Source organism: Bombyx mori, chromosome 22, assembly GCF_030269925.1.
Source record: "Bombyx mori chromosome 22, ASM3026992v2".
Classification (NCBI taxonomy): domain Eukaryota; kingdom Metazoa; phylum Arthropoda; class Insecta; order Lepidoptera; family Bombycidae; genus Bombyx; species Bombyx mori.
This window is the reverse complement of record NC_085128.1, coordinates 3,138,155-3,160,168: the sequence shown is the minus strand read 5'-3', so window position 1 is coordinate 3,160,168 and position 22,014 is coordinate 3,138,155. Positions and strand designations below refer to the sequence as shown.

The window sequence follows — 22,014 nt, the reverse complement described above, 5'->3', positions numbered from 1 at the left end:
ATGTGGGGTTGGCGCAACATCTTTTTCTATTTATCTTATCATGTTGCATAGAGATTGGGCTTTAGTTTAGGTACGTGAAGACACAGCATTCCTATAACTCATCGTTAGTGGTAGTGTCTGGTTCTCAATCATCATCTGTCTCACAAATACCTTTAGTCGATTCGTTAAAATCTCCTCTGCTTGAACAGATGTGAGCTCGTACTCCGAACCCGTATATTTAAATAACAAGATTTTGTCTATGTATTGGTGGTACGACGACCTCTTGTGAGTCCGCATGGGTAGGTACCATGACCCTGCTCGTTTCTGCTGTGAAGCAGTAAGCGTCTCGGCTTGAAGGGTGGGGCAGCCGTTGTAACTATACTGAAACCTTAAAACTCATGTCTCAAGGTGGGTGGCGGCATTTACGTTGGAGATGTCTATGGGTTTCGGTGACCACCTAACACCAGGTGGGCGGTGAGCGCTCGTCCACCCTCTAAGCAACAAAAAAACAACATATGTTTTAGTCTAAATCAGAGAATGGTAATATTAGGCTACAGTTGAAATATCCACCTTAGATTTGATGTCCTTAAACTCCCGTGACCAGTTAATTCCAGGTGGAACGTGAGTTTACGCGAGTCTACTCATTACTGCAATAAGCATAGCGTAGTGTGATGAAGGAATCAAAACAAAAAAAATATATAATTCGGCCAGCTGTTCGCACGGCCCTTTTGGTAGCTAGGAGCTTTGTAAACTCCCAATATAGGTACCCTACCATTAGTGCTAAAATTGCATATAATGGCATAAAAACTAAATAAAAAAAACTCGCTTAAATAAATACCAAACTAAACTAACAATTCATTTCATCTTTTGGAATGAAGTTCCTTATGGGACGATGCGGAGGGGTACCCTAACCGGGAAAAAACGTCCGTAACGTAAGATTTTTATTAGTAATGCACACAGTGTACGACTTAGCTTTTTAATAACGTACAAATTAGTAATGCACACAGTGTACGACTTAGCTTTTTAATAACGTCCAAATTATTAATGCACACAGTGTACGACTTAACTTTGTAATAACGTACAAAAAATAACATATTTTTTTATCATTCATTGACCACGATCTCAGAGCGTTCGTTTGCGCAATACACTAACTCTTATGCAAACAACCGTGAATGAGGTGTACCACAATAAGTTCGCACGTTACCGAATGACCGTGGGTTGTTGCGAAACCTCCAGTTTTATTTTCTTTATACCTCGAAAAGAACTTAAAATTAATATTTTTATAATAAGGAAGTTCGTTCCTATCCGGTGTCCCACGACACCACACCTCTGAAAACCTCAAGTCTCTGAAAACGACGTTCAAAGATTCCTTTACAGGTCAGATAAAGAAACGTACGTACATGCATACCGAGCTAAATGCGTTACATTCAAACAAACAAACATACATACATACATACATACCAAGCTAATAACAGGGTATTAAAAATGTCTAAGATCGAACTTTATTTGTATTTGTTTTATTTTCAGTTAATATGGACTTTAGCTCGCGGCGGAGACGGATACAGCTGCCCATACGGACAACACTGCGCCTTCGAGCCTGCGCCCCCCGGGCGGAATCCGCCTTGTGCCCAACCAGGCCTCACATACTGTTTACATCCAGAACCATATCCTGAGTATGTTTTTTCTATTCCTACTTTTTTTTTTATTGCTTAAATGGGTGGACGAGCTCACAGCTCACCTGGTGTTAAGTGGTTACTGGAGCCCATAGACATCTACAACGTAAATGCGCCACCCACCTTCAGATATAAGTTCTAAGGTCTCAAGTATAGTTACAACAGCTGCCCCGCCCTTCAAACCGAAACGCATTACTGCTTTACGGCAGAAATAGGCGGGGTGGTGGTACCTACCCGCGCGGATTCACAAGAGGTCCTACCACCAGTAGATTGTAATCTTATTTGTTAAGCTTAAAGGTCTATTTTGATTACGCGTGGACGGGTAGGTGAGCTCACGGGGTTCAGCTTGGGAGGTCTTACTAACACAATGGCGGATCCAGGGGGGGGTCATGGGGGTCATGACCACCCCCTGAGCTGGTTCCAGGACTTAGGTGGGCCACCAATTGAATATAATGATTTTATTTATATATTTTGTCACCATACATAAATTTGACTATTTGACCCCATCCTGGCGTCAAAGCTGAATCCGCCCTTGTACTAACACTAGCTCTAGCAAGAGCAGCGCTTTGCTGAATCTACGACCGGACCGAAATCGTAACCCACTGAGGATATTAATGAATATGTTAATGGCTAAAATAATATACGTAGTTTAAAAATTAAATAACTTACTGGTGGTAGAACCTCTTGTGAGTCCGCATGGGTAGGCACCAAGACCCTGCTTACTTCTGCCGTGAAGCAGTAATGAATTTCGGTTTGAAAAAAAAAAAAAAAACAAAACACGTCTAACCCAAAAAATCTTTTTTTCTTATTACGAAATACAAACCTAATTCTCTCACACCGTCAATTGAGTAAACATTAAAATTCGTCTCTATATAAATCTATAAAACACATCTATAAACAAAATATACAAAACACATCTATAAAAAAAACGAATATCGTAAACAAAAAAAAAATTGAGTGACAACATTTTCATTTCCCAGGAAAATAATCCGACAGCTAATAGACGCAGGCCAGTACGACATCCGGACGTTATTATCGGACGAGAGTCGCGACGATTTCGCGACGACAAAAAAGCCGGACTACCCCTACGAGTACGGACCTAACTCGTTGCCGCACGTCGACCACATCTCCCTAGTTAACGAATACCCAAAAAACTACAACACCAAGTTTCACACCCGATACAACCATGGTGAGTTACGGATTTCTTGTAGAGCTATCAACAGCGCCATTGCTGGACGAAATTTGATGTGACTTTAAAGCTATCGCTACTAAACTTTACAGAATTACCCAGGTCCAGCAGTTTTGTATATCACAGCGAATATACGTAAGCACATCGACTTTTGTTGTTTAAATAGTGTAATAAAGTGAATCAAAGAAAACGCCATTTACGATATTTAATGTATGTGTGTGCGCTTAGAGCGTTTTTTTTAACGTTCTCGATAGCGTAAAAGTTAACTCAAATTTGTACGAATGTGGAACGTTTGCTTGCGTTTGCCGCTAAGGGCGATGTTCCAACTGCATACAAATTTGAGTTAACTTTTACGCTATCGAGAACGTTAAAAATCTCGCACTAAGCACACTGGTGTCAAATGCTTACCTTAGCCTATAAGTACATATTATCATAATGGAAATGTCGCCACCCACCTTCAGACACGATGGTCAGTGTTTCTATGTTAATGTACAAACGCTATGATCCCCTTTTCTCTCATGGAAAACGCATGATTGGAAGATCTACCCTATATAATTCTCTATAAATATAGCTATCACTGAATATAAATTAATTTTGGCAGTCATTACATTTCAAATGCCAATCATAATTCTCTTCTAACCAAAAGCTCACAAATGTCTTACAGATATATTCTCCCAGAAGACACCACTACAGCCGCCGACTTCCAACGACCCGTCACCGTACAACTTAAACACGTTTCAATCGGCGAATTTCTCGAAGTTCGGGTTCCACGGACATTCTCCGAGCGCTCACTGGAGCCACGGTGGGAATATCTATGACGACTACAACAAGAAAATATTCAGACAGAACTCACCCGCGGACCTCGGCTACAATAATTTCTTTGAGGGTCAAAATTTTTATCCAAACTACGAAACGGATGAGTGGTTCAGGCAAGCCTCCGGCGCCGTGACGCGGTATAACCCAAACGAGTGGTGGAAGTAAGCTATTATTGTTAATATCTCTAGTAATTTTGATATTTTTGAGCGCAAGTCAATTTTGTGTGTGATTCAAATTTATATAAAGAGTTTGCATGTTGTTACAGTCGAGAGACAAGTGTCAAAAACCCACTGAATCCTATTTAAGCTCATGGAACTTGAAATCTTTAATAAGCGCGCTATGACATGTAGGTAGGCAGCGGCTTGCCTCTGCCCCTGGCATTGCTGAAGTACATGGGCGATGGTAACCAGTCACCATCAGGTGGGCCGTATGCTCATCTGCCTATAAGGGCAATAAAAAAAAAGCTTTTTAAAATCTTCCTGCATTTAATTTACCATGTTTAATTCAAATTGTTAAATTAGCGATGAGTTAAATTGCCCATTAAGTTTCTCGACGGATCTTCTCAACCGGTCGCGATTCCGATCCGGTGGTAGACTCTGCGAAGTACCGCTCTTGCTAGGGCTAGTGTTAGCAAATTCTCTCAGGTTGAGCCCGTGAGCTCACCTACCCGTCCGGTCGTAGCTATAATAGCCCCATTAGGCTACCTGCGAATAACAAGAAAAAAAAAGAATTAGTTAAATTAATATTATTGGAATCCTTTTTACCAAATCGTAGTATCGATCGTACCATGACCGTGATGGATTTAGGCTTGATGCCGCCCTAAATGCTTTTTTTTATAAAAATTAATCTAAACTGAGACTGTCTTTACTATTTTTGTCTCTGTAATTTTGGCATTTTAAAAATCTTGCTTAGATGGGTGGAAGAGCTCACAGCCCACCTGGTCTTAAGTGGTTACTGGAGCTCATAGACATCTACAACGTAAATACGCCACCCACCTTGAGATATAAGTTCTAAGATCTCAGTATAGTTACAACGGCTGCTCCACCCTTCAAACCGAAACGCATTACTGCTTCACGGCCGAAATAGGCAGGGTGGTGATACCTACCCGCGTGGACTCACAAGAGGTCCTACCACCAGTAAATACATCATTGTAGGCGACACTGTCTTTTCTAGATACGTCTCACCGTCGTCTCGCGCTGATGTGACTGTGGAACGCTCCGTGACGTTTCCGACCAGGACCACGACCCTCAAGAAGCGGAGGAAGAGGAACGCTGATCTCGTCAAAGCTGCTGCCAAGAAACCTCTAACCGGCACCGAAGCATTGAGAATTGCTCTAGGATTGGCTAGGTATGGGGCTTGAATGAATGTTTCAACAGCGAAAAAATTGCGTATTTAGTATTGTTGTGCAGGATTCCGTTCTTTAGACATTTAGATATCGCACCTTTAGATCATAGAGACCCAACGCAACAAATGTATTTTTTGGAAAACATCGAATAAAGTTTTCAAATCGTAAAGACGTAGACGAAGGGGACGGAGTAAAAGAGACAAATGGACCCTTTATAAGCTAGTTTTGGTCGTATGATTAATATGTCTCCGAAAAGGGTCGTTCCAGGTCCATTTCTTAATTAAAGACGAAATTTAAAAAAATCGAATTGGGTCTCTATAATTCTTTACGTACGATATTTTAATTTAAATTTTCAAAAGGAGAGTTTATATCGCTAATACTAATCATAGATAATAATTCGAAATTTAAAAAAGAAGTACTTATAAACACTTCGAAACTGAAATGATAGTATGTATAACTAATGATGTATTTTGCTCTATAATGTTGAATGAACAGCGCAGAGACATCTGCCGAGCGACCCCGAAGACAGGCTGTAAATGCTCAAGAACTCTGCAGCGTGCGTACAGAGTACATCACACCTCGAGCAGCTCTCAACAACAAAGGGAACTGGAAATACGTAGTTAACATGCCTGATAATATGACACAGCTAGTACGGGCTGAGATTTGCACGTAGGTTCATTTGATAACATTACATTAAAAACAATCCATTCGAAAGTTGAAATAAGCGCCATCTATTGACAACTTTTGATAAATGTGTGACATCTACTGGCGAGTAGCTAAATAAAAATAAAAATATGTAAGTTTACAAAGGGTAAATTATAAATTGTATTCATAATTAATTACAGATCCACAACATGCAGTGGCCTGTGCACGATCCCTTCTGGATACACTTCCCGATGCGAACAAAAGTACATTCAAAAACGTCTGGTGGCTCTACAATCAAGCGGACAGAATTTATACACGGATATATTTTGGATTCCTAGCTGTTGTCAGTGTAGCATTATACCTAATAATTAAATAAACATTCCTACATTACTTGCATTGCTTCAATTGTATAAAGATAGACAACGAAAACAAATTGAAAATAGTATTGCTTCCTGACACTAGATGACGCTATTATTTCAATAATTTCACTGCCTTAAATTTAAGTTTATTTTAACTATCCTATTGTCCTACAGGCAAAGTATTATAATTTGTAAATTTAACAAGTTACTATAAGTAAATTTATTTGTAATTTGCCTTATTCATGTAAATAGTAGCCTAAGTGTTAAAATATATTGCCTACCCTCAAAACAGAAATGTTTCATTTCGACACATGCTTAAAATCTTATGCCATTAAAATTATTTATTAGGAATGCATTCTGATGGTAGATTATTTTTTCTTTAAATTGACTGTAATGAAGCAATAACGTCATAGCAACCCGCATAACACGCACACTGAATAGAAGCAGGCCTCTTACTTAGTACGGAGCCCGCACTCATCTACGTCATCATCCTGCCTATTATTTCTAAAGCAAAACATTCGCAACTAGTGATAAATCAATAGACTACCCGTGTGCTTAGTGCGAGTTTTCTAACGTTCTCGATAGCGTAAAAGTTAACTGAAATATGTATGGAGCTGGAACGTTTGCCTACGTTAGCCGCTAGGGGCGTTGTTCCAAATGCATACAGATTTGAGTAAACTTTTACGCTCTCGAGAACGTTAAAAATCTACCACCGGATTGGAATCGGGACCCACTGAGAAGATCCGGCGAGAAACTCGAGTGAGCTACGTTTATGGGTGTTGGCTAAAAATGTTTTAATGAATTCTATACCGTAACCTATTTTAGGACATTCAATCGTGAGAAAAACAAAATCTTAGGCGATGCATGCACAATGTCCATATCAATTAACCTACAGTAGATCTTGAGGCATTGTTCTTCCGAGTCTTCTTGTAGTCATTTGGTTGTCCAATAAATGCTTAGCAAGGTTATTCAGATAGGCTTCGAATTTTACACAGTAGGCTTTAGCTCGATGAATTACTTCATCTTTGACTTTTCTTATGGCAAGATCATAATGATTCTCTCATTTGTAACATACAATGGTGCGTTCACTATCATCCTGAGCGTTTTTGATTGAATGTTCGTAAATTGAAAATAATTTTTGCCTCAACTGTAGACATCAATAATATCCTCCTATACTCATTTATTTTATTAATTTCTTAGTTTACATATTACTTAATCTGTCACAGGTCGATTACTAAATAAAATAAAAACACCTATTTCTGCCGCAACGCATTTTCTCGTTTCGACCCTTTTACAAAATTATTGAGAGCTTTTTTTACTCTACCTTAAAAAGTGGACGAGCATTCGGCCTACCTGACGGTGAGTGGTTGCCAATGCCTGTTAACGTTAGCAATTCCAGGGACATTGCAGAGCCGTTGCCTATCACTTAGGAATATTTAAAACTCGTTTGAAGTAATACTTGTGAACACGCCCAAAAATAACTTGGAGGATGAGTTCACTCCAGAAACGGGTGGTACGCGGCAAAAAAAGTTCACTGAAAGCGCACCGGGTAAGAATGCGGATACTCCTAGTCATTACAGATGAAATCTACTCCACTGATGAGACAATGACGGGAATGAAATAATTCCTGCCATATTATGTCTCAAGACGGACCCTTGGCTTTCTTTTATTCCGTAGATGGGTAAACAGGCTTAAAGCCCATATGGAGATAAGATTCGTAGTCACAGCTTTGGTAACGGTAACTGGTGCAATATTGAAACATCGACGAACATCACCTTATATACAATTACTTAAAAACTGTAATATTTTTGAAATATCGGAAATATCCGACTATATACTTTATTATTATAAATTGAATATAACAAATAACATATAGATTAAACCGCTTAAAAAAATATAAACTATTTGTACGTCTTGCAAAAACCGAATAAATTATTTGATAGTTATATTAGGAATTCAAGCTCCGTAAATTAAATTTAAGTAAAAATGAAAGCTACGTTACTATTTACTATTTACAGTAGACGACGATCACTCACCATCGGGTGGGCCGTATTTTCATCCATCCATAAAGGGCAACAAAATTTGTAATCATCTCAGTATGTTATACATAAAGAGACAACAAATAAGGAACACAAAACTATTTGTTGGTAATATGATAAATGGTAAATGGTTCGAATAATACAAATGGCAATGAGTCTATTAATCTACTAACTAATCAACATTTGGCTGCAATGAGTCGTTTCTTACATTTGACCAGCAACCAATCTACATAAGTACAATGCTCGGCCATTATTTATCTTAATAATAAGAATTAAAGGTAAATATTCTCCAGCCAGAATTAATATTTGAGTACACAAATACAACACATTATTCATGAAGATCTCACAGCTCTGCATCGAACATATTTTCCTTCTATTAAGTTAACGAGAGAGTTAGGGTTGGAAACAGCATCTGTAAGGGATGGCCAACCCTTGGGCTCGCACCCTTGGGGCTTCCGAGCCTACCTTAACAAATTTTCCCTTGAAGCTTTACTTGGTTTTCTTCGTCCAAAAGCTCCTTTGATGTTTTCAAAAGAATTACGATTTGAAATGTTGATTTTAGAGCAATTACTGAATATTGTGCAAAAATTATCTTCGTTTCTTGCAATTATTCTGCTAAAGTAAATGTTGTTGTATAATTACGTATTGTCATTTCTAGGAATTGTAAACATCTTTTGCGTTTTGAGTCCTACGACTCTTAAAATTAAATAATTTGAAAAACACTCAAAGCAATATATTCTCCACACGTTTTCTCACATTTATAGTCTTATATTTAGTAAGCGAACTTTTGGTTGAGATATATTATTAGTAAATTTTAATTATAACTACAATGTAACTTAAATTCGAGCATTCAAACACCAAGCATTTCATTTGAAATCCAAGTTTGGCTGCCTCGTGTAGGTAAATGAATATTTTTGAAAATATATTATATTTACTATATAGCATGATGAGATGTGATTGAAATGCGTTTTGGAGATTTAAAACATTCACTATCCCTATGGTAATTCGGAAGTCGATGACGTCATCAATTTGTATTATTATTATAAGTAAGTTAAAACTTCTTCATCGAACTTTCAATCAATCCAAATCTAAATGACTTTGTTCACTCCAACTATCCTAATATGAAAGGGAGAGATGCATAACCTTAGTTTTTAACGTAGTGCTACAAACAAAAATAGATTATGTGATTCATTAATTTAAGACTAGGTATGGATCAAAAATATCTAATGCACATTTAAGTGCTTAGTGTAAAACTTCACGCAATGACGCCTTAAAATAATATAAAAAAATAAAACTCAAGCAAAAACTCGACACGCGTAAAAGTAAAGAGGAAGCGAGGAAAAAATCAATGCTTGCGTTTTATGTTCTGTGCGTGTGACAGATCGGTCGTCATAGCAACCGCGACGGGGGACAACCGGCGCGCGGAAAAACGACCTAAGTCCGCACAGTTTGCGGACTACGGAACACTTCGGCGCGGTAAAGTCGCTGCGGTTGCGCTTAAGCTCTTCTCGTTCTGTGCACTCGGAAGTGCGTCGTGCGAAAGAGACAAAATGCTGGGTAAGGGAGCCGGTAATCGATATTACGCACTTTTATAACGACGAAAATTGGCGCCACGATGCACGGGATAAGTTTGCAAGCGTTGCAATACTTTTTATTTAAAATACCAGAAAGTAAACTAAGAACTCTCTGTTATTAAATACTTCATTTAGCAAACGGATTGATTGGTTGCTCTTTTTTCAGTATTTTGAAGTGTTCGAATTTGAATTACAATTACATTGTGAGCACTTCGGTTCTTCGCAATTATATTGGACCTAACTACAATATAATTATAACGGCAGATGGTGAGATCGTGACAAATAGATAATGAGTGAACAGAGCTGAGTAATTCGTGTAGGAGGTGAAATTCTGATGACTCACAGCTCGGGGGTGAACTAGCCCCCAGTTTACTACGCGAATACTATTCTATGAGTTTTCTCGGAACCGTGTGACTAAGTATATTCCTAAAAGTTTTGTAAAAAACATACATCCCTCTGAATTGGATTCTATCTAGCTCCTAGAGATATTTAAGCACGAAACCTATCTATTCAGTTGCAAAATTAAATAAATATAATACATTCAAAAGCTCTGAAGATTAATGTAGAGTCAAACAAATATGTATGTAGAGTGGTGAAATTATTACTTTTTGCTGTAAAATAGATAGACCAGCCAACGCTCACTTTGTATTATATTACTGGAGGTTGTAAATGTCACTCCGAGAATGCCACCACCCAGCATGAGCAGCAAACGGCGGTCTGTGAGACCAAGCCGAACGAGTTCACAATAAATAACACAAATCAAACATTCCTGAGTCTCTATTATGTAGTTATGTTTTTATGAAAAAATTATATCTACCCGCAAATATTTAAACGGGACTTAGATGTGTCCGTCGATGTGAACACACTGGGCATCATATGACATAGAGACGTTTAATTACCTCGCACTCTGTTATAATCGATTTCGTGACTTTATGTTTGTAAAATCAATTAATAATCGATTATATTTATCCCTATAGATCAGAGTATACTTAGTAGAAAATTGGGACAATATATACGTTCTCGATAGGGCAGTGTTTTACGAGGGGGTCATATGAAAACGAGCGAGTCGAGTGTGGCCGTGGTCGGTGTAGAGCGGGGCTCCTCAGGGCAGGGGCTGGATGTAGCCTGCACGGGGAGCTTACCCTCTTTGCACCTTACGCACTAAACGCAAAACAATCGGAAACACCAACCTGTCGCGAAACGGGGAATATAACGCGCCCCTTTCCGAATACGAACAGAGAAAATAATTCGATTAAGCTTTTCTGGATTTGGGAGTAAATCTTAGGAAAGGTGTACTTTTTAAAACTTTGAAAGCTTCGCACCGAAGAATGAGTCATTACAAAAACGAAGTGCGTCGCGGTACCGCTGCAAGCACGCACCGATCGATAATAACGCCGACGCGGACGCGAAAGCTTCAAGTAAACAGATCGAAGCTTTGAAGCGAATGTGCTCCGTATCGAATCCCGCCAAATGCAACGACAGCTGTGCGTAGCGGCGACGGCTACGCGCTACGCGGCTCTACACCGGCGTATTATTATTATTTGTAAACAAGCGTGTGCGGGCGCGGGGCGTCACGTGACCGCGCGCCATTGGCCGCCGCGGCAGCTGCGTGCGGCCGCACGTTACGCGCCAGTCCGCCGCCGACCCTAGTCGCGTACAGACGCGCGTGTTATATCACAAGCGGGACGCAACAGTCACGCGATCGCGAACTTCGATTCCCTTTTTGTTTATTTTTCACTTGCGTCCTTCGGTCCGTTTTGTTTTCGTGGCGGCCAAGCAAAGAAACAAAAGGAGGCGGATGGATCGAGTGACCGGAGAAGGTACGGAGTTTGTGCAAAAGTTTAGTGTCGAAGTGCAAGTGTGCAACTGTAGTGAAGTAGAAGAGTAGAAGCTTCTGGTTTAGTGGATTGTTTGTTGTAGTATAGAGGTATATAGAGCGACAGCACTAGAGCGTGAAGCGGACTCCTGTGCGCGTTCGCGTGCTTCCGCTCAAGCTTTCGTTGTGTGCTTTCGCGAATCGATCCCCGTTTTCCTGCTACGCATTTTGTCAAGAGTGCTTTTGTATAGAAGAAGTTGGTTATTGCATCACGTCCGTAGGTATTGTCTCCTGCCAATAGACAAACTCGTAGTTCATAGTTAGACCCGTATCCTTGTGTAGAGTCATACGCACGACAAGCTATTACTAATTAGTTTGTATGTACTCGTAGAAGTTTACATCTCATTCAAACATTCTTCAAAGTTACTTAATTTTGATCGCCGGATAATTCAGAACTACGAATTAGCCTTAATTAAATTAATTTGATAGATTGGAGTTCACCCTTCTTAAAGCAAAGAGCTTTAATAAAGCAATACGGACAAGTTATGACTATAATAATATTCAGATGTGTACATTGATTTTATTTTGGTTTTGTTGAATAAGCGGTTTCTATTAAGTTGTTAGAATTGTTCATAACGATCTTTAAGCATGGTTATTCTGAGCTCTATATTTATATTTAATTTAAATTCGAAGACTTTTGATACGAAGTCCAGTCTAGTATCTATTAATCGATTGATTTAAATGAAACACTTCACATATCTGGTCTTTATCGTAAGCTTAATAAAATTCTAAAGGTTTGGACTTTAGGTAGAGACACGTTTTCCTTCGTTTCTTTTGGGAATCTACAAATGAAATAAAATTTTGAAAAAAACGTTTCTTTTAGTATCTATTAAATTGGCAACAAAGTTAACCGCTGTAAATTTATTTGCGTGGCAGGAAAATGGGAAGAAAACAAAACGCATGGAGTGACGCATGTCCCTTCCTACCATTGTGACCAGTGCATGATGTCACTTAGACCTTAATTGCAGCAAAATGAAAAAAAAAAAACAAATGGCATTATGTTACAATTTTATTGTGTTTATAATATTGTTTGACTAAAGAGTAATAGTAATGTTATGTGATTAATATATTAGTTAAAATTAAAATATAATTTAAATCAAATACCGCAACATTCCTAGTTCTACTAACTTGCTTATGTGCTATGCTTATGCACAGTGGTTGTCTGGAAGTGATCGCTGTCAACACCTATATACAAGTCGTCGTGCTTTATGTTACTTTTGCTTGTCAGAAATAAGGATAGCTTTAACTTGGATGCTGCAATCCAGTTTGAGACGTGCTATCGGTGTCTAGAAGGCGAAGATTTTTCTATAGAAATAGGTTATCTAACGACCAAAAGTGGAAGTAAGCAGTATAGATAGTAATTACTAGGTAATGCCTAGTGAATACCTCCTCCTCCTTCAGCGTAGTTAGCACTAGTAACACAGCTCAGAGTTGGAAATTCTTCTGATTATTAATATAATGAACTATTATTATATATAACTATAACTATATTATTACGTGAGATCCTTTGTTTCTGTTTTTTTTTAATCAGATATTTCTATCTCAAACATTTGTGCATCTGGCCTTAATGGGTAGCCGTGCCACAATTTACAATATCATTAAGTCCTCAGATCTCAAATTTGAAGGACTTCGGATTTTGACTCCCAACTAATAGGCTACTATTAGTTTGAATGCGCTTCTTGTGCAAAATGCAAATCCTATGTAACTCTTTATCTTAATTTGATACCAAAAACGTAGAAATCAGTGAAAAAAGACGAATGAAGGATATTTTGCAGAATTACGTAGATTCATTTTATATATAGGAAAAAAAGATGTGTGGTATCGTGGGACACCGGATAGGAACGAAGTTTCTTATTATAAAAATATTAATTTTAAGTTATTTTAGAGGTATAAAGAAAATAAAACTGGAAGTTTCGCAACAACCCACGGTCATTCTGTAACGTGCGAACTTATTGTGGTACACTTCATTCACGGTTGTTTGCATAAGAGTTGGTGTATTGCGTAAACGAACGCTCTGAGATCGTGGTCAATGAATGATAAGAAAATATGTTATTTTTTGTACGTTATTACAAAGTTAAGTCGTACACTGTGTGCATTACTAATAAAAATCTTACGTTACGGACGTTTTTCCCGGTTAGGGTACCCCACCGTATCGTCCCATAAGGAACTACGTTCCAAAATGTACTAATGTAATTTTTGTGGTATGTACATGTGCAATCGAACAGCTTGTACAAGACAATCCGGTCCCACGGAATAATCGAATTAATGATACGCCTTCCTCCCGTGAATGCGATAATGGGGAGTCAAGTTCAGCGAGGCCAATGAAAACAAATAAACAAATTGGTCAATTTCGCCGCAGCCGCCGCCAGCGGCTGGCGTGCGGATTGTGCAACTTCATATATACATCCTTTTTAGTTGACAAGTTATGTTTCCTTTTCTATTTGGGAGGATACTCTGGATGCTTGTCGGTGCATTCGTTAGGACCGAGCTGGTGGTCGCTTCGGTGACATCTAAAGTTTTTTTTTTAAATAGGTGCTTTAAGTAGAGGAACTTTGGATACGCTTGATGCTTAGTGGTGACTGGAGTCTCAAATTGTTCAACCGCGACACGAATATTAGATTAGGTAGTGTCAAAAATAGGCACGATGGTGGTCCCTATCCGTACGGGTTTCCAACATGTCCTAGGACGAACAAAAATAGCTGTAGGTCTTCTATCTCTCTTTTAGAACTGTGTTCAGTTAGTCTGATAATAGTCATAGATTTAAAAATATATAGATGTATAAATAGTAGTTAATAAAAAAAAAAGTTATTGCTTAGTTGGGTGCTCGAGCTCAGAGCTCACCTGGTGTTAAGTGGTTACTGGAGCCCATAGACATCAACATCAGCCCACAACGTAAATGCGCTACCCACCTTGAGATATAAGTTCTAAGAATGTGCTAAGATCTCAGTATAGTTACAACGGTTGCCCCACCCTCCAAACCGAAACGCATTACTGTTTCACAGTCGAAATAGGCGGGGTGGTGGTACCTAACCGTGCGGTTTTGATTGGTATATTTTGAGTAATTCCTTTAAAACTTATTTAAAACTACTTTTACCGTTTAATCTCGCGTTTTTTATTGCCATTATATTAGTTACTTCCGACGTTTTGAATACTTTATGGTTTACATGATCACAGATGACAAAAAAGAATAAAAAAAGTTTTAATTATGCTTACGACTCACGCAAACCAAAGACATAAATAAATTAAAATTATCATGACACATGCACACGATTTAGACGTTACGTTGTATGTAGTTGTATAAATGATGTCGATTAAACTTAAGAACTGATAGGCTTTGAATTAATCTACCACAACGGTACAATAATAATAATACAGTTTAAAAATCTAAATAAAATTTAATTTGTTAGCATAATCATTATTTTTATACTTTATAATCGTAGTCAGGATATTGGGCTAAAATAATTAAAGCATTATGGTATCATGGGTCTTTGATAGGTGTGAAAATTTTCAAGTTAATCGGACATCATGGAGTTGGTGGATCAAATGTTGTAAAGTTCATTCACCTGCATTGAAAGTTAATTACATATCAAAATATTAAGAATGTGTATTAAAAAAGAAAGTGCATATCGTTTTTTGGGCATAAAAGCCCTTAATCTTTTGGCTCAGTTTCGGCACGTAAGACAAACTAGCTAATTACCAATTACAAATAACGTAATAATTACCGTGTAATTCATCGTCCGTTATACTACATTTGTAAGTACATAACAACAATCCTATCGTTCGCGACAACAAAAATTGTAAAGTTTTTGAAACGTCGGAAGTATTATATTATATAATAGTTTTAATTGTTTCACTGAGAAAATACAAAATATATATATCTTTACAAGTATTGTTTTCGTAAAGTCTAAGCCGGCATGAAGCTCCCACGCGGACAACTTTCAATCTCTCGATTATTGCCACAAGTAATATTATAAGTTGATTCGTACATTCTATGTAGGATAATCCGTATCTTATTGCTCCTCGGCAGACGTTCGTTCGCCTTTCAGATCGTTTTTTGGGGCTTCATTGCGAAGAATTTAAATAATCCGCGACTCTGTGTGATGTCAGGTTTTTAAATGTTGCTACTAAGTGTTTGGTGAAAATGTCGAGGGAAATATTCACATCACTAAGTCGCTTAGATTTTTTTACTGGTTTATCAGATAGAGGTCGAAATGATAAGTATCATTGTGATGGCTATTTTTGCCGCGAACCGGTCGTATATACCTATATATATTTTAATTGCCTTTGTAGGCAGAAGAGTATACGGCCCACCTGATGTTAAGTGATTGCCTTGGCTTGACGACGGCTGAGCAATGTCAGGGGGACAGCCAAGTCAACAAAGTCTATTCTTCCAATTTATTTATTTATTTATAACTTTATATACTAGACAGTACAAAGGCGGACTTAATGCCATAGGCATTCTCTAACAGTCTACCTTAGGGCGGTGCAGAGATGAACCTTGGTAGGTGTAGTGTGATAGTGATATTACCTAAACATATGTGTATATATGACATACATAATATTTATAGATACAAATACTTAATGGGTAGAACATCCGTTGAGCAATATATTTGAGGATTTCAGCTGGTGTTTTTTTTTATTGCCCTTGTAGGTAGATGAACATACGGCCCACCTGATGGTGGACTTCAGCAAAACCAGTGGTAGAGCCAAGCCGTTTCCTACCGCGGCTTGGCTCTTGGCTCGAGTCTCAAAATAAAGACATTTACATTATTAGAATAAAGATTTTACACGTGGCGGACTATAGTCTCATCCCGTCTGAGCTAATAAATAAATAAATAATACGTATTATACGATTATATGATGAACAACTAATCGATATTTAGAAGATTTTTCAACAATATAAATCCTCGAGTATTGCCAGCTTTGAAAAATGAAGTTTTATTGGAAATACGAACGTTCACCGGCTAGACTGGGACTTATGAAATATCTTCAAGGGGAATTTCATGAAACTTTTCTATACACAGACCGACCGATCTTTTTGTTGTGCTAGACCGGAGATTCCGACTGCTGGATTTTTAGTTTGCGAAGTTATTAACCGGAAGGTCCGTTGTTGCATGGAATGTTTTATCTTTTAAACTGAAAAGCTTATAATCTTCCACGTGGTGCAATAGGTATTATACCTGTCTGTCTGTGCATGATTGCGAGATTCACCACCAGTGTCCACAAAATAGAATGCCTTTAAAGGTTTTTTCATCAAACTATGTAATAAACAGTCCCTAGACAGATATTATTATGAACACATTTCCATAACCGAGAACTACTCCCATTTAATAAAAAGGAAACAATATTAAATCATTCACTCTACATACACATGCGACTTCCTTCAAACAATTCCATTTCATAGATGTAAAGCATAAAAAACACACAATTTCCTATGTCGCATCCGATAGAGACAGACGTGTGCACAAAAAAATTCTTTACAAAATTGTATCGACCAACTTCGTTCGACAACGTTCGAATCACGTAACGTTCTTATTGCCTACGTATAAGAGTCAAATTCCTAAATTGATTGTGTTTTAAGTGTAAATGGATGTTTGTGATTGTATTAAGGCATCAGAAAAAGTGGTAGTGTGGGAAAGATGGTTGTAAAAAACGTCACATCTGCGGCGTTATTCAACTGTATTCGAGTGCTTGAATGGGACGAGTCGGTAACTCTATATAGGGAATTTCTCGCGAGACGACCTTATCATTTTTCAATGAGTTTGAATCTCCATATAGTTTTGTTTCTCTTGACACTTTATCACATGATAACAGTGCGTGGAATTAATTATTTTTAAGTAATTTTTTTTTGTCTATTTGTATGCATTCACACGGATGTGTAGGACTGTTTATCCTGATTACTATTAATTAACATTGCTTAAGGTTTTTTTGTGTGACCGAGGCTATGAAAATATATTTGATACTTGATTCTTCATTACTTTAATAAAAATAAAAAATAAAGTCTTTTACGTTCTTCAACTTTTTACGAAATATTTATAGTTCGAATTATGACACTACTTTTCCTTAAAAACTTACAAGTTGTAAAATGCATATACATTGAGGTACAGTTTTGAAGCTCTAGGCTTACGCTCGAACTTATCCCTCAAGTGCTTAGTACATCGCAACTACAGCGCTATTCACCTTGGTATATGAGGTCGAAGTGTTAATTGTATTGCAAAGCCGCTGCCCTAACCTTCAAACCGCTCCGCATTGGAGCTAAACTGCATCGCCTAGATCCATCGTCCTAGATCTACCAAAGACGTTTGCTTCTTGTTCATCATCATCATCATTCTCCTGCCCTTCTCCTAGTCACCAGGGGTCCGCGCAACATGTTTTCTCCTTCCGTACCTCTCTATCCTACTTCTATCATATACAATTTCTTCGTGCTCACTCCCCTCTTACATATATCGTCTTTCGCGCAATCCATCCATTTTTTCTTAAGCCTACCTCTTCCTCTACGTTTTCTTACCACTACTACGTTTCCTTACTACGTTACTGTTCCTTACGCTTGCTTCTAAATCGTCTACAACAAAGTAATACCGTGAACGTTGCGTGGCCTACGTTGTAACAAGAGAGGAACATATGTCATGAAATAATAGCTTCGGATTGGATCCGCATCGCTTCTACCGGCAATCAGGACTGATGTGTGCATCCTGTACGGTATATGTTATTACGTTCAAATTATACCTATACCGATGGGATTGTGTGAGAAAACGTTTCGCTGTCAAACGTTCGCTCTTATCGTAACGTGCTGTTTGAACATCATTTGATGACATTGACGAAGACTAATAGATTACTTTTAGCGCAATCGCGATGTGTGGTTTAATCTGTATCGAGATGAATCTAAGACGGAATTATTCGTACGGGAATAGTGAAGCGGTTATCGGCAACCCCGTACATCATCAGCGGTAGGTAGCGGCTTGTCTCTGCCCCAGACATTGCTGATGTTCATGGGCGACGTTATCCGCCAGATGGGCTGTATGCTCGTCTGTCTGCAAGGGCAATAAAAAAAATAAAAATTACATATCGGGAATGACGCAAGGATATAAGGTCTGATTCTCAATCAGCCTGTTCTGCTCATATTTTTTTATATTTCTGACTGACTCTGTAACGAATTAGTTAACGCCCTTGAGTGCTGCGCGAAGGTCGTGGATTCGCTTCCTACATCGAGCGCCTTTTCGCGTGATGAACAGGTCTATTTGCTCTTTGGATATGTTTAAACGTATACAAGTACGTATATCGGTATACGGTCCCCGTAGTATTGGATTGTGGCGGTAGCTATCATACAACGCAAGATATTTGACAGAGGCCTGAATCTCGCTTACGACATTTTCAAGATAAACTTTCATATATACAAGTTCCGAACAACAACATTCGGACCGTCGGTCTACCGAGCAATATCACTGCTCGGTAGAAGATCTTACCTCCATGGTATACCTACAGGGTATACAAATTTTGGGCCGAATGTTTGTCTGTGATTGGTCCCCAGTTATTAGGTTAATGTTTCTGAGTATTGAACAAGCAAGATCGCGACACTCGTGTTGACTTACAAAGGTTGGCCATTCGTGAATGAAAACACACGGGATAGTAGTTGTCCAATATCGATTGACTAGATAGTGAAGATTTTTCTCTCCAAAAATCATTTTTAAATGAATTTTCGAAACGAAATATAAAATGTATAGTTAATCTATTTGTGAGTTTTACATAACAAATTTCTGCCGCATTGTGACTTAAGATACACAATTTCGACATTATCTTTCAAACTATAAGTATTTTTCAAATATTTTACTGTTTTTAAGGGCGTATTCCAACTTCGCGAGGACGCGTAGGTGAGCTCACGGGCTCAACCTGAAAGAATTGTTAACACTGGCTCTAGCAAGAGCAGTGCTTCGCTGAATCTACTATCGGACCGGAATCGCGATCCACTGAGACGATCCGGCGAGAAACTCAATGGATTGTATCTATGGACTCTTTTACTATTATCTTTGGTTAGCTTCAAATTATCTACATAGGTTACAGTCTATCAGAGGTGAGCAGTAGCATCACTTTTTCACACTGAATATATTATTATCTATGCACAGGATACATTCGAAATACAGTTCAAGTACCGATTTCAGTAGTACAAGTAACATTATCTATAGATTACTATCAATAAAATGATGAGTACAAGATACCGACTTCCTGCGCAGGTATTATGCGAGGCGCCGGATGTTACTTCGTACACAGCTGGTCCCGTCAAAAAAAACTTGATCAAATAGTAACAGCTACGATGGGTATGATGAAATACCTATATCCACGTTCATGTTCACCCTGGTTAATGTTATTGAGTCAGTAGAGTGAAGCAATGGCTTCTTTAAATCGATATTTTGTGCCATTTTTTTAAGATTCTTATACAACAAATAAATAATTGTCGATCGTTATCTCATTATAACAAATTTTACTCTCTTGAAAATTTATTTCGTGAACCTAAATCGACTCTTTTACAATTAGCTCAAAAAAAAAACAAGACTAGTGAAGTGAAAAGTAATCTAATCGATTTTGTACTGGCGTTCCTCTTAAACGCCGAGTTAATACGGATCACGGTATCCAGTTCGATATTCGAACGTCATAAAGAACGTTCGCAAAGCGACAGCTTCGCGCGTCTCCACAAAAAAGCGACAACATCCGAATCTAAAAATAAGCCGTATAAATGCAGCGCAGGGCTGAAAGCGCAACGCTTTCGCTGCACCAATAGTACGGTTGCCCTTGACAACCGAGACCCAGATACTATCGCGTTCCTCTCGCACACATTCACCTCCTCACTCACACGTCCTCAAATCACACGAATCCTTACACGCACACGTGCTCAAAACGACATATACGAGCGACAGGCCCGAGTTCGAATTTCGAGCTGCGTTTTGAGCGAAGCTTTTTAGTTTTTTTTTTCCCCGGTGGAACGTTCTTTGTGCGCATCTACAAAGAGGTTTTGCTGCGTGATTACTGGCCGAATCGCATGTTTGTAAAGCGGTGACGTAATATGGAATAATTTTGAATAGTTGACGCGATATTTGAAATCGGAAGGTCACGCATCACACATGTTTTTGAATTTCAAAAATGGTATTCTCGAGTGTGACTGTTTTATTCAAAATAAATAGGTAATATACCTGTTTCAGATTATCATCAAATTTTCATATGTCGTCTATGGTTCTATGTACTCAAGTATGCTTTATGACATAACATATTATGACCAAACAAAAAGTTTTCTGTTACTACATATAATAAGTTTTTTACCTCTCCTCCGAGGAAAACCTCGCAAAGCACTCGAGAGGAAACGAAAAATTCAAAACGAGCGCGTTGCAATTTACTTTCTCTTTGTGAACCAAACAAAAGAGTTTTCTTTTGATGTTAACGCTTCTATGATGATTTGCACACGATATATTATGGAATTTAAAACTTACTTTACCAATACGGCAGTCATGTGCATATATTTAACGGCCGTCTGGTGTAGTGGTAAGTGACATGGTCACTACACAAGGGGGTCGCGGGTTCGAATCCCGCCAAGGGAAGATATTTGTATGATAAACATAAAGTCTTTTCCAGGGTTATGGATGTATATTAAATATATGTATGTGTATAATAAAAATCTTACATTTATTTCCGTTATCTGGTACCTGTAACACAAGTTCTTTACGAACTTATCACGGGACCAGTTAACGTGGCGTGATTGTTTAAAAAAAAAAAAAAAAAAAATTATATATATTAAGAATAACTATGAATAACTATCATGTAGTAGATAACTGACATTTATACTCTGAATTATTATATGTTGTCCACAAGGTGCCTAACTTTATCCTGTCGATTCATTTGATACCGCACCTAATCATGTCGAATATTTGTTGAACCATGGTCGCCTTTATTGTAAATTTGCTTCCATACTTTGACAAAACGTCTAAATATATATAACTTTAGAACGAAATACATAAATAAAATGAAGAAAATGTTATTTTCGTTGACCAAAATATTTGTAAAGCTATAAGTAAATTGGCAATGACAATTTTTTTTTATTCATAACCTATTTCGAAGCATAAGCTAGTTGATTACAGAAAACCAGTTTTTTTATTGAAAAGTTATCTTTAGTTACCAACATTGAAATCAAAATATGTTTGACCTTGGTTTGATCGCAAATGACGTCATCATTGGCTTTATTCAAACAGACACTTTAGCCTATATTTTTATAAATAGTGTGCGACTTAAACCTCATTTTTGTTATAATCTTATTGATAACGTCAAAACTCATTACTAATTTAAAAAATGAAGGCAGTCTTAACTTGAACACATTTGAGACTTATTGATCAATGTACTTGGGCAGTAGAGAGAATAGAATTGTTTTTATTCAATAAAAGGAGCGTGAATTTAATAGAAGAATGTTAGGATGAAATGCTTTCTTTATGCAGCTAATGATGTCAATATCTTAAAAATCTCTAACATTTACAATAAATTA

At 37.9% G+C, this 22,014-nt stretch overlaps 2 protein-coding genes across 5 annotated transcripts in view; both read left to right on the top strand.

The window, feature by feature from the left end:
* The window catches only part of LOC101741202 (protein spaetzle 5), a 39,347-nt gene extending 33,052 nt beyond the window's left edge, over window positions 1-6,295 (top strand). Inside the window, exons 3-8 of the mRNA XM_004924733.5 lie at window positions 1,507-1,652; window positions 2,633-2,841; window positions 3,506-3,818; window positions 4,831-5,004; window positions 5,498-5,671; window positions 5,848-6,295. Of these exons, the coding sequence (XP_004924790.1) occupies window positions 1,507-1,652; window positions 2,633-2,841; window positions 3,506-3,818; window positions 4,831-5,004; window positions 5,498-5,671; window positions 5,848-6,019 (1,188 nt within the window). The 3' untranslated portion in view covers window positions 6,020-6,295. The remainder of the gene's footprint in view (window positions 1-1,506; window positions 1,653-2,632; window positions 2,842-3,505; window positions 3,819-4,830; window positions 5,005-5,497; window positions 5,672-5,847) is intronic.
* A 4,955-nt stretch (window positions 6,296-11,250) lies between these two features.
* Window positions 11,251-22,014, top strand: part of LOC101743969 (methylcytosine dioxygenase TET) — a 158,666-nt gene continuing 147,902 nt past the window's right edge. For 2 of the 4 annotated variants that reach the window (XM_038019059.2, XM_021347027.3), the window contains exon 1: window positions 11,251-11,439. The gene's annotated coding sequence lies outside the window, so the exon portion shown is untranslated. The remainder of the gene's footprint in view (window positions 11,440-22,014) is intronic. The other 2 variants (XM_038019061.2, XM_038019060.2) reach the window with 1 other exon arrangement.